At 45.4% G+C, this 14,123-nt stretch overlaps 2 protein-coding genes across 2 annotated transcripts in view; one reads left to right on the plus strand and one right to left on the minus strand.

Annotated features, from left to right (window-relative positions):
• The window catches only part of LOC102823683 (aldo-keto reductase family 1 member B10-like), an 11,821-nt gene extending 6,875 nt beyond the window's left edge, over nucleotides 1-4,946 (minus strand). Inside the window, exons 1-4 of the mRNA XM_006861230.1 lie at nucleotides 4,881-4,946; nucleotides 2,400-2,567; nucleotides 1,343-1,459; nucleotides 162-239 (exon numbers count right to left, since the gene is read on the minus strand). Of these exons, the coding sequence (XP_006861292.1) occupies nucleotides 162-239; nucleotides 1,343-1,459; nucleotides 2,400-2,567; nucleotides 4,881-4,946 (429 nt within the window). The remainder of the gene's footprint in view (nucleotides 1-161; nucleotides 240-1,342; nucleotides 1,460-2,399; nucleotides 2,568-4,880) is intronic.
• Nucleotides 4,947-4,973: 27 nt separating this feature from the next.
• AGBL3 (ATP/GTP binding protein-like 3) overlaps nucleotides 4,974-14,123 on the plus strand; it is a 103,382-nt gene continuing 94,232 nt past the window's right edge. The window contains 1 exon segment of the mRNA XM_006861231.1: nucleotides 4,974-4,977. Within this exon segment, the coding sequence (XP_006861293.1) occupies nucleotides 4,974-4,977 (4 nt within the window).

The following is a 14,123-nucleotide window of genomic DNA, read 5'->3' on the forward strand; positions in this document are numbered from 1 at the left end:
TGAAGTTGAGTGCTTATCCTACAGTGCCACACTAGGAGTCCATATTATTAGGAATGCATTATGAGATTTTTTTTTTTAAGATGAATAAACCATTTTTTCCATAGCATGGAGAACACAGATCACCGATGGAAAGTTTTTGTTTAGAAAAAGCTGGTACCTACCTCCCAGGCATCTACGAATGTTGTTTTACCAAGTAATACATTGCCTTTGTCATCTTTGGGGATCATTTCCATCCCAGGCTGTAAACAAAAACCAAAAAAGCTTAAGCTAGAATCTGCGCTGAATACCTGAGTTCTGGTCCCGGGGTTTCAGATTCCTGAACTTCCCTCATCAGCTAAACCACACCTGCACGCTGTCTTTTCAGGCCCTAGGCTACAACTTTAAAAATCTTGACATTAAATGAAATCTATAAACCACTCCACTGTCTTAAAGTAAATTCTCGTATTTTAGAAACTGCTGGCAGATTTCAAAATCCATCCTTAATACATTCTAAAAGCCACCATTATCACCCTGGGCACACATGGGCCCATATACACGTGAGGACAAGCTAATTTCAAGACCAGGAGACAAACGTTGGGTCTCAAGTGTGGGTTTCCTGGAGAAGATGCTGGTACATTTCTCCCATGGTGGCTCAGACACCTGGAGGGAGGATGGTATCCTGCTGATCCCCTGGCGGGACATGAGACAGGAGATTTGGGCATCATATTGCCTCCCACTTTACAGGAGCAGAGGGAAGCCCAGGAAAGGCGTTCTGAGTCTTCAGTGAGGATGGATCACCCTCTGGAGCAAGCATGTTGTTGTTGTTAAGTAGTGTGGAGTCGGTTCCGACTCATAGTGACCCTGCACAGGTTTCTGAGGCTGCAAATCTTTACAGGGGCAGACAGCCTCATCTTTGAGGTTAGCAGTCTGATTTGTAACAACTACGCTACCAGAGATCCTTCAGGAGCAAGCATTGTTGTGCTTATCTCCAACATGTCACACCCAGGGTGCTTCGATTACAAGAGGGTTGAGCCCTGAAGTGCTGTGATGGGATAGTCCCTCTCCCAGGAGTTTTCCCAGGAGAGGCGTCCTGGACAGGGAATCAGGACAAGGACAACCTCTGTGGGCTGCCAGAAAACCTTGGCCCTCTCAGACAAACTGAGAGAAGACCCCTCACATGGCCAACTCCACACCACAGACTTGGCATCCCTGACAGCCAGTCCTTGGCTCCATCACAGCCTGTTGGTCACTTGCCATTTGCAGGCGTGAAGGGAAAGAGCTCTCCCCTCAGCAGTTCCACAGCGGACTCAGAGGAGACCTCGACATTGACTTAATAATGAAAAGGGTCGGGAGTGGCTCCAACCTGAAGCCCCTGAGGCCAGTGAATCAGGTAAATGTCCAGATAGTCCAGTTTCAGATCCTTGAGGGTCTTCTGACAGGCTTCCTTCACCAGGGGCCTCTCAAAGAAGGTGGGCCACAGCTGCAGAGAGAGACACCCAGGGTCAGTGCTGGGAAGGAGGGCTGCGTCACCTCAGTGGCCTGCCCCTGGGTCTAACCTGGGGATGGTTCAGACCGTGAGGCAGGTGGGCGTGGTCACCAGGGCTCATCAGGTTAAGGCAACTCCTGAGTGTTGAGGGCAGCTTCTTTGTTCAGCTCTCCTAGCATGTTATGTGTCCCTCCTGTCAGTGGACACATTGGACTCTGACTCCTCACTTAGCTATAGAGCACTGAGAGCAGGAATTGTGTCTAACTTAGACTCCGATCTCTCTTCTGCCTTGGGGAGAAGGTCCTCTTTGTGCAGCACTGAGTCTCCAGTCTGTTAGGCCCCCAGGAAGACTTCTCACAGAGCCCACCCAGACTCAACACTATACATGGTACATGCTCTTTCCAGTACCTGAAGCTGCCCTCAACCCTACAGACCAATATTTCCCTTTTTTTATAACATTTGCTAACAGGCCTTCTACTATGCTGAAAGAGAATGAAATTCATATGTGAAATAAAAAAAGACTCTCAAGGTTTTCCAAACAGCCCCTGTAGAGACCCTCTGAGCTGAATTCTAAAAACCACTGTCTGAAAAGGTGGCTTCTGGATCCATCCCTGACTATATGCTCAGCCAGTGATCAACACTGAACATCTACATCCCATGATGGACAAGGAGGTCACGAACATCACTGTGGCTCAGTGGATTGGATTCCCACAATGGAAATCCAATTCAGGGAAGGAGTCCAGGGGCAGCATCTTCCATTCCATTCTGGCTGGGAGTGTGGTTATGAGGGTACTGGGTAGGTTATATAGCATAAAGCTGGCAAACAACTTTGTGCTTATAGGAAAGGTTGAAGAATCCTTGGTGTTGACCAAGCCAAACACTTCTGGCTGCCCTGAGGTTAAGACCTCCCTCCTACCCCACAGGCCTTGGGCACCTTGCTGACGATGAAGAGGTCTTCTCGTGTCACAACCTTCTCTTGGATCTTCTCCTGGATGGCCTCCCCCACCTCACTCTCGTTCTTGTACACTAACGCGCAGTCGATGTGGCGGTACCCCGCATCAATGGCTGTCTTCACAGCCTCTTTGACTTGACCTGGAGCAGACTAAGGAGAAGACCATCATGTGCTCTCATCCCTTGACCACCTCCCTAGGACACCCCTATGTGGCCCAGCTCACCAAGCCATGGCTGCACTGGGGCCCCAGTTTCCAGAGGACATCAGGGCACAGAAAGCAGGTTGGCTTTGTGATTTTAGCTCATACTTCATTCTAACCAAAAGTTGATTACTCTTTACAGGTTAACCTTTCAGACCTGACAGGTCCCCAGATGGGTGTGCATGACTCATGGCTCCTTTCTAAAGAGGGGGTGACTGTGGTTCCTGGTCACCCCTTTGTAAAGACCAGGCTGAAAACTGCCCTTGGAAATGATCTGGCAGAAAAGAAATGGCAGTAAAGTTCTCCAAACAGTGATAAGGCTCTTGAAGATCAGTTCAGATAAATCCAGGCTCCAGGGCCGCTAGGGCCTTGGCCTTCCCCCAAAATGAGACTGATAACAACACCCGCCTCAGGGGATGGTTGGGTTAGTTAAGGGCACCAGTGGATGGAAAACATTCAGCATAGGGGCCCAGTAAGCCTTGGGTGGTGGTGAACTATCACAAAAGTACTGTTGCAGAAAAGGGGGGAAAAGGAAATCCTTTTGTCCTTGAGGGCAAATAAAAGGAAACCACATCAGAAATATTGTTGTTGTTGTTAAGTGCCGTTGAGTCAGTTCCGACCCACAGCGACCCTGTATAGGGTTTCCAAGGAGCAGCTGGTGAGCTTGAACTGCCGACCTTGCAGTTCAAATGGCTTTGCAATCTGACGCATTAACCCACAACACCACACGTTTTAATCTAGCCTGGCCAATCCAGCAATTATAAAGAGAAAGGGAAGAAAAGGGTTGTATACGGAACTTCCGCCAAACCTTTTTCAAAGGTCTTCTGTGATGAAATAACAAACACACTGAAAAGCTGACAAAACAAACTGTGCAGCTCTGGACAAGAAGTGGGCAGGACAGTAACTCAGCCTCCCCAGGTCCTCCCACCGTTCCACTGTGCCCCGAACCTGAAGGGGTTCCCTCCACATGCTCACATCTAATTCAGAAAACTGTTCTGCCATTTTTCTGGGTGAGCAGAGGTTCTTGAGGTCATGAATCCATTTTTGGTCATGTTTGTACAGAGCCGTGGCTCTGATTGGGATGAAACAGCCCTGTCCCAGGAAGAGAGGCTGGGGTTCATCTACTCCCCCCAGATGGATCCAGTGAGCTTCCTGAGAAAGGCCCAGCGCTGGGACCACAGGATATCACCCTCTGCAGTAAAGGAGCTGGAAAGAAGGGTGCAAAGGAGAACAGTGACCTGGAGCTGAAGAATCTTAAGTGTCGGTTAAGCACTGTCTGCTAACCAGAAGATAGAAAAGTCAGTGGTTTCAATCCATTCACTGGTTCCTCAGGAGCAAGATCTGACAGGCGGCTTCCATGGAAGATTGCAGCTTAGAAACAGGGCAGTTCTATGCTGTCATATACATCACACAGGGTCTCAATCAACCCAAGGGCTCTAACAACAACAACTACTAGTTAGGGTGGCTGAAACAATGACCTCACACATCAGAACAGTCGTGAGGACGGCGCAGGACCAAGTCATGTTCCATTCTGTGGTACATGAGTCAGAGCCAACTGCAGGACACCCACCAACAACAGTGGGAAATGCAAAAGAAGGCAGAAGGCAGAGTTGGAAGAGAATGGGACAATATTCTAAGTAAAGAATGGTGAACTAAGAGAAGCACCTAGGCTGCTTCATTGGGCTCTAGGGTGTAGACTGTACCTGTATCCACCAATGACGCAGCTGGGAAAAATCGGAGCCAGACTCCCCACCCAGGTGCTAGGCTTATTCAGGAAGGTTGCACTTCGGGAACTTGAACTGCAAGGGGACCCCACCCCCAATGCAGAAGGCCTGGGTTGGTCTGAGAACCTGAATTTCTAAGCAGATCCCAGGACCACACTGTCTACAGCTAGGGTCACAGGACTGAACTCCCCTGTCTCCTCATCTCAACCACCCACCAGGGCTGGGGCAGTGTGTGGCCCCTTTAAAGGTCCCAGAACCAAGGAGCCGAGAGCAGAGGAAAGTCTTCTAGAACTTCCCTGGGAAACAAGTCTGTTTCTCAGCCCAACATCTGCTTAAAACTGGATCCTAGCTGGGAAGCTCTGGCCAAGTTGAGTAAAGCCCCTCTGGATGTTTGGAGCCTGACTCTGCTGAAGCAGGGACCAGGGTGAGATCTCCCTCCCCACTCTCCACCCCTTGGCAGTTTCCCTGTTGATCACAGACAGGGCAACATGGCCAAGAGCCCCAGGAGGGAGGCATGTGGCCACACACATGCATATCTACCTTCCAGGTGCCCAGGCCCACAATGGGCATCTTGGCTTTGGTGTTGAGCTCCACGAAGGTGGCCATGGTCAGTGTGGACAGGGATCTGAGCGGATGGGTGAGAAGCAGAGGGTGCTCTGAGCACTGTTAAGGAGGGCTGGTCCCACCACAGAGGAGGAGCCAGCAGCATTGAGGGCGGGCTGTTCCCAGCCCTGATGGAACTGATTACTACCAAGAAAACTCACACAGGCAATCCTGGACAAGTCCTCCCTGGTGACACCGAGGGGGTCTCATCAAGTCCTCCCTGGTGACACCGAGGGGGTCTCATCAACTCTTGTTTTCCTTTGTGAGTTTAATGCGTGGAGGGTGAAACTGTGCAGACATCTTCATTTGTATCTAACAAAGTGTACCATGGTTGTACTTTCATGGGAGCAGGGAGCGTGTCTGTTAACCACCTGGACAGGCTCTTTAGGTATTTGTATTCTTCATGGATTTCCTTCAGATTCTTGGCTTTGAGAAATACTATTTGTAGTGAACACTTAAAATTTTTGTGCCTTCATTAAAAGAACAAAAAATAAAAACTGTGATCATAGAAATGATATATACTCATTATAGAAATTTAGGACCATACAGAAGATTATCAAAGCAGTGTCCGGATTACAAACAAGTTCCATTCCTAATTCTGTCTTTAAGTCAGAATAGAAGCTATGGCTTCTATCTAAAGTCAAATGTGTCTCAGTATACTGTATAGGACGCATATATAAGAAAAGTTCAAGAAATCCTTCCAGACACAATGAAACATCTTTAACATAATATTGTTGCTGTTGTTAAATACCATCAAATCGATTCTGACTCACATTGATCCTGTATAGGGTTTCCAAGGAATGGCTGGTGGGTTTGAATCGCCAACCTTGTGGTTGTTGTTGTTGTTGTCAGGTGCCATCAAGTCAGAACCGACTCATAGCGACCCCATGCACAGCAGAACAAAACAATGTCCGATCCTGAGCCAACCTCACTACCGCTGCCACACTTGAGTCCATCAATGATGCCACCTGGCTGATCCATCTCGTTGGGGGTCTTCCTCTTTTTCTCTGACCCTCCACCTTATCCAGCATGACATCCTTCTCCAGCGACTGTTTCCTCCGGACTACATGTCCAAAGTAGGAGAGACAAAGCTTAGCCATCCTGGCCTCCAAGGAGCACTCTGGCTGCACTTCTTCCAAAACAGATCTATTGGTTCTTTTGGCAGTCCACGGCACTTTCAGTATTCTCCTCCAACACCACAACTCAAAGGCATCAATTCTTCTACGATCTTCCTTATTCACTGTCCAGCTTTCGCATCAATATGAAGCTATTGAAAACACAATGGCCTGGGTCAGGAGCACCTTAGTCCTCAAGCTGACATCTCTGCTCTTCACTGTGGTTAGCAGTGGTTAACTTGTGATTAGCAGTCTAGTCTTAAATTAAGATAATGGTGGTGGGGGTGACTGTGTGCCACTGAGTCAGTTTGGACTCATAGTGACCCTGTATAGGGTTTCTGAAGCTGTAAATCTTTACAGGAGCAGAAAGCCTCATCTTTCTCCCACAGAGTAACTGGTAGATTCGAACTGCTGACCTTATAGTTAGCAGCCCACCTCATAATCCATTATGCTAACAATGCACCTTCTTAGCATAATAGTATAGTAATAACAATAAGTTTTGGTATGAGTTAAAAGTAGCATTTGTTTGTTATTATGAACCACTGTACAAATGTACCTTGGATTTCTAATATAATAGCCTTTACTGGGGTTCATAACTGTGAGTTAGTGTGTAAGTAGGAAGTTCATAAACTGGGGATCACCTGTAAACAAGGAAATAGAACTCGCCTTCGTGCCTAGCATGAAGATCCTCCTGCCTGAGTTCTTTACATCGTTGTCCATACATTGTCGTTGTTGTGTGTTGTCAAGTCAGTTCCAACACAAAACAATAGGGTATCTGAGAGTGGCTGGTGGGTTTGAACTTGTGACCTTGCGGTTAGCAGTCCAGTGCTTATCCTACCATACCACAACAGGGTTCTTGTCCTTGCATACATACATGGATTTGTAATTCACTGCAAATACAGTTGTGTACTCTGGTTTTTAAACTTAGCACCCTAAAACAAACATCTGCATACATTTGTAAAAGTTCTTTTCAGAACTGATTTTATACTATACATCACTCCTAATGATTCTATTTATGGACATATTATCATTTATTCGACTATGTCCTCTACTCATAAGTCTTGACGTGGGTTTCAGTTTATTACTATGAAAAAAATTACATTTCAGAAACACAACTGTGAGTAAAGCACTGGGCAGATTTTGTCTAATTCCCAGAGAACAGCATGTTCTTACAGAACATTATATCTTTCCAGACTTAAATGTTTACATTAATGATCTCTAAATGTGGGAATATGGATGATTTTTATTTTTACATTTTCTTACATAATCTACTATATGATCTCTACAAGATTTTTAACAAAGAGCACATAGCGTAGTGGTTACGAGTCGGGCTGCTAACCTCAACGTCAGCAGTTCGAAACTACCAGTGGTTCTCCAGGAGAAAGATGAGGCTTTCTGTTTCCATAAAGATTTACAGCCTTGGAAACCCTATACAGGGTTGCTATGAGTCAGAACTGACTCGATGCCACTTAACAACAACAACAACATACTTGCATACGGAGACCTGGCGTGGTGCTGTAAGATCATCACTGGACCACTAACCACAAGGTTGGTAGTTCAACCCCATCAGGCTGCACCTTGGAAACCCTACACAGGGTCACTATGGGTCGGAACTGACTCGACAGCACTTGACAACAATACTTGTATATGGAGTATTGGTGACACTATAGGATAAGCACTGGATTACTAACCACAAGATCGGCAGTTGAAACCTGCTAGTCCATTCTGTGGGAGAAAGATGAGGCTTTCTGCACCCATACGATTAAGTCTTGGAACCCCTCTACAGGGTCACTGTGAGTAGGGACTGACTCCACGGCATCTAACAACAACATATTTGTATATAAACTCTACCAGCCCTCAGTCAGTGCATGTACTATGCTGGCTTACATGTTGCAGTGATGAAGCAAGCTATGCCCCTGTTGTTTCACATAGTGGCAGGTTCACCAAGGTGGACAAGTTTCAGCAGAGCTTCCAGATTAAGGCAGATTCACAAGTAAGGCCTGGTGATCCACTTCCAAAACTCAGCCAGTGACAACACCATAGAGCACCCCAGAATGTTGTCTGATAATGTAGTGGAAGGAGGGCCGTGTGGTTTGGGGGGCACACCCCGAAGATTTGAGGACTCAGCTACCTTCTGTTCTGTGGCAGTGGGGTCTCTGTGAGTGGGCGTCAACTCACGACAGCATCCATTATTGTTGTTGTTGTTGTTGTTGTTGTTGTCAAGTGCCGTCAAGTCAATTCCGACCCATACAACCCTATATAGGGTTTCCAAGCAGCAGCTGGTGAGCTTGAACCGCCAACCTTGTAGTTCAAACGGTTTTGCAATCTGGCACATTAACTGCCACACCAGGACTTCAATTATTGTTAGACAGGCAGAAAATGTTCCTAGAACTGCATTTCTGAGTGCTTAGGGATTCCTGGTGTGGCATTGTAGGATAAGCACTGAACTTCAAACTCCAAGGTCAGCATTTCCAACCTGGAATCAACTCAATGGCCCTTAACAACAGCAACAACAACAAAGGAAACGAAAGTTTCACTTTAGTCCTCAAATACGGACAACTAAATGGATCCACGGTAGAAGGACTAGTGAGGTGTCCTTGGAGAATGACCCACAGTCTGAGTGTGGGCTATTTGAATACTTTAGGAAAGATGTCAAGATTTCAGCTTCAGTTTTCAAGATTTGACTCTGCCCCCGGCACGTCCTAAGCTTATTATATCTCCCTGCTTCGGTTTTTTCCATAGCAGTAGCCACCACCTGACTTTTTTGTTTTCTTTATTGTTGTTGTTGTTGTTGTTAAGTGCCGTGGAGTCAGTTCCAACCCATAGCGACCCTGTACAGGGTTTCCAGAGCTATAAATCTTTATGGGAGCAGAAAGCCTCATCTTTTTCCCAGGGAACAGCTGGTAGTTTCGAACTGCTGACCTTGCGGTTCGCAGCCCAATTCGTAACCACTACGCTACCAGAGCTCCTTTTGTTTACATTAGGATTATTTTGGTTTCTCTGTCTTCTGCCAGGACTGCAGAATAAAGTCCATGAGGAATATCTGCTGGGCTGCTGGAACTAGCCTTACACTCAGAAAGAGTCCCTCTTTCTGAGCATTACACACTCAAGAAATATTTGTGGGGGGCTTAATGGACTTTTTTCAATTATGCATTCTTTTCTCCTCCCCACCCCTTATAAAGATTACTTGGAATATGATGAAACACTTAAAAGCCAATCTCTGGACTGGAAATAGTGAAAGTTTAGTCTAGTTTGGCCATTCATTTCTTGTGTGACCTGTTTAGATCATTTCTCTGGGCTTCCGACTGAGTGCCTGACCTCCCTACTCAAAATCATGACTCCAAAATCCAACACAAGAACCAATTCCACATATAAAAATCCCCAGTTGGCAATGTATGTATGGCATTAAGCTAAGTACAACTATAAAGTGTGAGGTAGGGTAAAGAATTTAACCTTGTCCAAAGACTTTTTTTGTCCTAGATTCCTGAGAGATTATCTCTAAAACCTTGGAATTTCCTTAAAGGTTTAAGTATCCTTAATAAATATTCCAGATTGGAGAGGTTAGGCAAGATGTGACTTTGGGATGTGGGACTAGCCAAGCCAGAGGGACTTACCTCATGATGACCTCTTCACAGGACAAGATCAGAGAAATCATCTTCTGATCTTGACTGACTTCTGGGCATAGGGGTTGGGGTTTGCATTGTGTAACAAGGCCCAGGAAAAGCTCTAGTCACTGAGGTCATTGTGAGCTTCCTGGTTGGTGAAAGGCATCAATGTACTTGGGAGGTAGTGTGCCCTCTGAGACCTGGAAGCTTTGTGTTGGGAACTCTCCCAGACCTTGTCATCTGTGTCTCTCCATTTGTATCTTTTACTGAAAGAAAACTGTAATCTTTAAACATACCACTTTCCCTGGAGTCTGTGAGTCATTCCAGGGCCAAGTGTGGTGCTGCAGGGATAAACCACTGGACCACAAAGTCGGTTTGAACCACCAGGTTAGCGGTTCAAACTCACCAGCCCCTCACTGGAAACCCTATGCAGGGTCGCTCTGGGTCTGAACACACTGCGACTACGGCCCTAACAACAATGGAACCTGAGGGAGTAGAGGGAGACAGCAAGTCAGAAAAGAGCGGGACAGGAGCTAGAATTCTGAGCCATAAAAGGAGATTCCCAGATGGTGGCCAGCAGGTCAGAAATGAGGGAAGCCCTGGGGACTCACAAGCTTACAACTGGTATCTGAAATGTTGGACAGACTTGACTTTTGGAGGACGTGTGAGACTCACCCTTGCTCCAGGTAGTTAGGATCAGATAAAGAAGGACTGGGTGTGCCGCTGGTATCAGAACAGAAGCAGTAAGAGAGTTTGATGTTTATCACCCACAGGATAATTGCTTTTCAAGAGATGTTGTTACTCTAATATATGCTTTATTTTCCCCAGCAAGGTCTAATCTGGAAAGTTCAAACTTCTAAATTGGTGATCTCCCAAATCTCTGTTATTTTCCAAATATTTTAATATTTAAAACAAGGACAGTGAGCCGTTCCCATGCTCAAATCAGGTATTTGTTCTTTTGTTTCTCTTCAAATTTCCCAGTGCCTTTTACCCCATTTCTACAATATTACAAATCTTGTGTCATGCATCATGGAGGGACTGAAAACATCAAAAGACTTTTATCTTTTCAACTAAACTTGAAAAACTGGTCCAAATATTTTAAACCATATATCAGAGATAAAGCTCAAAGAAAATAATGATAGAATAGAAATGAATATTGTCTATAAGTTTCTTAGAGGGAACCCGTATTTCATTAGGAACTCTGGTATGTTACTGTAGGAAAAACACTGGATTGCTAACCACAAGGTTGGTGGTTCAAACCCACCAGCTGCTCCTTAGAAGCCCCCTGTACAGGGTTACTATGAGCCAGAATGGACTCAATAACACTTAACAACAGAAAAGATTGCATGTTAAGTATTTGAATGTTTGTGGTGGTTGTTTTAAGTGCCCTTGTTGTTGTTAAGTGCCGTTGAGTCAGTTCCGACCCATAGCGACCCTGTATAGGGTTTCCGAGGAGCAGCTGGTGAGCTTGAACCACCAACCTTGCAGCTCAAAGGGCTTTGCAGTCTAGCGCATTGACCCACAGCGTCACACCAGGAGTCCCTTATGCCCTTGAGTTGGCTCCAAATCACAGTGACCTTATGCACAACAGAGCAAAACACTTCCCAGTCCTATGGCATCCTTGAGCCTATTGAAACAGCCGCCGTATGGATTAATGTCCTTGGAGGTCTTCCTTGTTTTCACTGAAACTCTACCAAGCTTGCTGTCCTTCTCCAAGGACTTGTCCAAAGTCCAGGAAACAAAGCCGTACCATCCTCCCTTCTAAGGGGCATGCTGGTTTACTTCTTCCAACATATTTTTGTTCTTCTGGCAGCCCATGGCAATTTCAGTATTTTCCCCCAACATCATAATTAAAATGCATCAGTGTCCAGCTTTCATATGTATATGAGGTGATTGAAAATACCATGGCTTGGGTCAGGGACACCTTACTCTTCAAAGTGACGTTTTTGCTCTTCAACATTTATTTTAAATGTTTTATTGTGTATTGAGCAATAGTTTACATGGGGGAACATTAGCTTTCATCCCGTCCATGCATCATCCCCCAGCGAAAGGGTATACCCTACATGCCCTCCACCCACCCACGGTCCTCAGCACACAGCCCCTTTCCCTCTCTGGGTCTCAGCTCCCCAGGCACTCCATCTCTTCACGTCATCCTCTCTGTCTTCATCTCAGGCCTCACTGCTTCTCTAGGTGGGGTTCCGCTCTCCGCTCTTCTCCGTTGATGGTCCCAGGGCCCTCCGCTCCTAGACTGAAAAGTTAATCACTCCCCTCCTTGCTATAAAATATCCGCCTTCACATTTCCAGTCCTCACAATCAGTGCTGGTAATAATTTTCACCATTGTATCCCATGAGACCCATCTGCATTTCTTTTCATCAGCCCTTCCTAGACAGGTTGGGTACTATTCACTGGAGACTCCACTATCCTCCCTGCCCTGTGGATCTAGGTTCCTTCTTGAAAGCTTGTAAGCCAGTCACTTCTTACCTTTGCATCCCTCCCCCCATTTTGGATAGCCAATGTTCAAGTTGCCCATCCCTTTCCACTCTTTTTGTGTAGGGGGTGGGAATAACTCTTGTAGCCGGGAATTGTTTCCTCTTTTGAGCTACTTCAGTTTTAGGTGCAGGTCCAGTTCATCAAGTTGTATCAGATGATACTTTCTTTCTTTTTTTTCCCTCTTCTTTCTTCCTCGGGTTGAGTTCTGTTCATTCAGTCATGTTGAAGAGGTCCTTGGTATCAGATTTGCCCATTGTAATGCTTCATTTGATCTCTTGATTGCTGCCTCCCTGAGCATTGATTACGGATCTAAGTAAAACGAAATCCTTGACAACTTCAATCTTTTCTCCATTTATCGTGATGTTCATTGGGCCAGTTGTGAGGATTTTTATATTTTCATCGAGGTGCAACCCATACTGAAGGCTGTATTCTTTGATCATCATCAGTAAGTACTTTAAGTCCTCTTCATTTTCAACAAATACAGTTGTGTCATCTGCATATGACAAGTTGTTAATGAGCCTTCCTGCAAACCTGATGCCACATTCTTCATATAATAGAGCTTCGCAGATTATTTCTTCTCATACGATTTAAAAAGTATGGTGAACTGAATGATTTCCTACCCGTTGGGACCGGGCTGGCGACAAGAAATGGGGATAAGACTCTTGTGGTACAATAGTGAATAATTGCCATCAGGTCTGACTGTGAGGCTAGGAAATATATAGAGGTAGATGTTTTTTGACAAAAGGAGGAGAGTGATTGATTTTACAGCCCAGGAGCGGAGGTCTCTGGGACCATCAAGTGAGCAGAATGGAGAGCGGGACCCTACCCAGAGAAGCAGTGATGCCAGGGATGGAGACAGAGAAGATGACATGGACAGATGGAGCAGCTGGGGACACTGCACTCAGGGAGGGAGAAGGGTTGTGTGCTGGTGGCCAGGGGGCGGGCCTGTGGGTGTACCCTTTGGGGTTATTTGATGATGCATGGAGAGGATTGTGATCATTGCAATGAAACGAAATATGACAGGATGAGTGTATAGCTGATGTTCTCCCATGTAAACCTCACAATAAAAACTTTTTTTAAAAAGTATGGTAAAAGTGATACAACCCTAGCACACACCTTTCCTGATTTTAAGCCATTCAGTATCCCCTTATTGTGTTTGAACGTCTGCCTCTTGTTCCATGTACAGGTTCTGCATGAGCACACTGAATGTTCTAAAATTCCAAATTATCATTCATAGGTTTTTTATGATCCACACAGTTGAATGCCTTTGCATAGTCAATGAACCTCTTTCTGGCATGTCTGCTTTCAGTTAATGGTCCATCTGATGTCAGTAATGACACCTCTTACTCCATGTCCTCTTTTGAATCTGGCTTGAATTTCTGACTGCTTCCTATTAATGCACTGCTGCAATCATGTTGGCATTATCTTCAACACAACTTTACTTGCATGTGATATTAATATTGTTTGACATTCTGTGTTCTGTAGGGTCACCTTTCTTTGAAATGGGTACAAATATGGCTCTCTTTCAGTCATTTGGCCAGCTAGCTGTCTTCCAAAGTTCTTGGCATAGATGAGTGAGCACCTCCAGCACTGTATCAGTTTGTTGAAAATTGTCCATCTGTAGTCCATCAATTCCTGAAATCCTTTTCTCATCAATGCCTTCAGCGCAGCTTTGATTTCTTACTTTATCAGTTCTTGATCATATGGTATTCCTTCTACATTCTTTGGATGCTTGCTTTCTGTATCATTCAATATTTTGTCCAAGTTTTTGTTGTTAGTAAATGCTGTGTAGTTGATTCTGATTCACAGCAACCCTGTATAGGGTTTCTGAGAAGTGGTTGGTGAGTTTGAACCACCGACATTGTGGTTCGAATAATACTTACCCTACAGCACTACACCAGGACTTGATTTTGCCCATAAAATCTTTCAATATTGCAAATCAAGTTTTGAAGTTTTTCTTCAGTTCTTT

This window comes from Chrysochloris asiatica, unplaced genomic scaffold (assembly GCF_000296735.1).
Source record: "Chrysochloris asiatica unplaced genomic scaffold, ChrAsi1.0 scaffold00041, whole genome shotgun sequence".
NCBI classification, from domain to species: Eukaryota; Metazoa; Chordata; class Mammalia; order Afrosoricida; family Chrysochloridae; genus Chrysochloris; species Chrysochloris asiatica.